Raw genomic sequence first — 3,074 nt, forward strand, 5'->3', positions numbered from 1 at the left:
GTGCTACAGCCAGGTGTGCAGGCCAGTATACTACGCTTATGTTCGTAATTAAAAGAGAAACACGTAAGTTTTCAAGTTCCACTGGACAATACTAGTTATTTTTTTTCGAAAAAAAACTTTACATTTTATTTTGGATTCGTGAGTTAGCAGTGTTTGCTGTTTGGGTCTCCACCACTCCTTGTGCTGTAGAACCCATTCGAGTTTTCCTCATAACATAAATAACAGAGCACTGTTTGCAAACCAAAGAAATTCCATAATGAAAATAAATTGTTTGATAGCCAATTTGGTGCTACAATAATTCAGGGTATATACACCATATAGGTATATAGGTATACATGTTTGTATCTGTTTATTTATACATGTTTGTATTTTTCTGCGTGATTGTATATATAGCGAGAGGTGTTTTCCTCGTTACATATGCATATTGTGATTCGTGTCTCTCATTGTATACACACAGAGAGAGGTGTATTTCTAATTAAATATACACAAAGCTTACAACCAAAAATTTCCTTTAGAACATCATCTGGGATTTCTTGATGCTGGTGAAGATCTGATCAAAATTTTTGCAGTTCTCTCCTTCTGTATCAAGCGAGACAGCTTAGTGGTGAGTCTCGAATTTCTTCACCCAGATCAGGGGAAACAAATCTCAGGCCAATCAAGAGCAATAATAATATAAAAATGAAACTACATCAATACCTAATTGCCTCTCATTCCCATGCTCTCTATTACTCGTATATGGGTTTAGCCAGTCCACATAAACATAATTATAATTTCTGAAGTTGATGTTCTTTAGGTAGTCAAAAAATCGATAGGATAACAGTTTTATTACGGAATAAATTATTCACAAAAATAGATAATATTGTAACTTGGCTTAAAATGACTATTCGTATGTCGATAAGTCTTTGAGCTTCCTCTAGCACCACGGCGAGTGAAAGATATTCTTGAGATAGCGAGATGGATGAGGTTACCATCGACACAGCCGCTCTGCTGGCTAGCCCAGTCCTGGTGCTCCGTATGTGGTGCTGACTTTAGGGACACCGTAGGTTGTGCTGAGGGCTCCAACTCCGCCACCAAGTGATCCAACACCGCCTAAATGGCCACCACTAACCAAGCTTCCAACGCCACCGCCGATGAGACCACCTCCAACACCACCTAAATGGCCACCTCCAACCCCACCTAAATGGCCACCTCCAACCAGACCGCTTCCAACACCACCCACGAGGCCACCTCCAGCCAGACCGCTTCCAACACCACCCACGAGGCCACCTCCAACCAGACCGCTTCCAACACCACCCACGAGGCCACCTCCAACCAGACCGCTTCCAACACCACCCACGAGGCCACCTCCAACACTACCCAAATGTCCACCTCCAATGCCGACTCCTCCTCCAAGATGTCCACCATGAATACCAATGCTGCCGAGTTTTCCTGCAAGGGTGGAGAAGCCTCCTCCAAGAGCATAGAGAGGGAAACCTGTAGCAGCGCCTACTCCTCCGTCGAGGTTGTAGTAGGCATCCACCAGGTAGGCTGAAGAGAGGCCGGTTACGTACTCATGAGGGTAGAGGCCATGGTTAAGAGATGTGATTTTGCGACCTCCAGGCACGCCGTAAATGCCATGACCGCCAATGAGGCCGCCTCCGAGTCCAATGCCTCCACCGACTCCCAGGCCTCCACCGATTCCATGTCCGATGCCACCAAGGCCAAGTCCTCCACCGATTCCATGTCCGACGCCACCAAGGCCAAGTCCTCCACCGATTCCATGTCCGACGCCACCAAGGCCAAGTCCTCCACCGATTCCATGTCCGACGCCACCAAGGCCAAGTCCTCCACCGATTCCATGTCCGACGCCACCAAGGCCAAGTCCTCCACCGAGTCCTACACCGCTGCTGATGCCGCCTCCGTGGCCGCCGCTGATGATGCCGCCTCCGTGGCCGCCGCTGATGATGCCGCCTCCGTGGCCGCCGCTGATTATGCCGCCACCGTGTCCTCCAAGACCGATACCACCATGTCCTAGACCTAGGCCACCTCCAAGACCAATACCCCCATGCCCTAGACCAATACCTCCTCCAAGGCCGATTCCACCGACTTCGATGGAGTCGTCCACGCCGATGCCTCCGAGTCCTACATGTGATCCATGACCAAATCCTATTTCCACCGAATCATCGACTTTTCCTGCCGTAGAGAAGGCCAGCAGAAGAGCCAAACTCGTTATGCGGAGGACAGACATCTGGTGACAAAAAAATATATTAACTAACATACTTTATGACAACCATTTTAAATTACAATATAAAAGCAGTAATAGATTTATAGGTAACGTTTTAGTTTATATCGACGTTTACGAGCGGTTTAGGACGATTTTCACATATTTGAAACTATTATTAATATAACAGAATTGATGAGCAGTAGTAGAAACAACAGTTGAAATGATGAAGTGCCAGTAGTTAAAGTGGTAGTTGTAGTGTCTTAAGTGATAGCAGTAGTAGAGAAGTAACAATAATAACAACATTAGCAGCAAAACTAACAGTATGAGCTACATTATTATTATCGTTAATTATAGTAATAATAATAATAATAATAATATTATTATGGGTCATACAATACACAGGAATGGGATGAAATCAGATTTGATCCAAGGAAAGAAAACGTGTATCTTATTCCTTAGATTAAGATACCTTTAACTATCTTACTGGACCCTGTCACCCACTTCCCCCATTACCTTAAAAGGTCTCAGAAACGGTAACAGAATTTGCAGCAAAAGAAATAATTTCAACTACACAATAACACCAATGATAATACAACTAATGATAATTATAAAAGCACTGTTAATAATGAAAGCAATGTTAAGACACTGTAGCAGAATGTTGAATCGGCTGCCTTTTTTTTAGAGAATTAATTTAATAATTCCAAGCAATTTCTCAATGAGTCAATGTAACAGCCTACCTAATAGGCCTATATAGTCAACGAAAATTTAGCGACTGAATTCGTCGATAAAACATGTAGACTTTTTTTTTTTAGTTATTTTTTTTTTTTGCAAGTTAGGATCTAATTCAGGAAGCCAATTTAACAAAAAACAA

The 3,074-nt window shown here is 43.5% G+C and overlaps 1 protein-coding gene across 1 annotated transcript; it reads right to left on the minus strand.

Moving 5' to 3' along the window:
* Positions 1–991: 991 nt before the first annotated feature.
* LOC138854716 (uncharacterized) lies at positions 992–1,990 on the minus strand (the record flags this gene model as incomplete). Its single annotated transcript, XM_070099483.1, has 1 exon — positions 992–1,990. A coding segment is annotated over one exon (999 nt), but the record flags the coding sequence as incomplete, so codon positions are not given.
* Positions 1,991–3,074: the final 1,084 nt, after the last annotated feature.

This window comes from Cherax quadricarinatus, chromosome 68, assembly GCF_038502225.1.
Source record: "Cherax quadricarinatus isolate ZL_2023a chromosome 68, ASM3850222v1, whole genome shotgun sequence".
NCBI lineage: Eukaryota > Metazoa > Arthropoda > Malacostraca > Decapoda > Parastacidae > Cherax > Cherax quadricarinatus.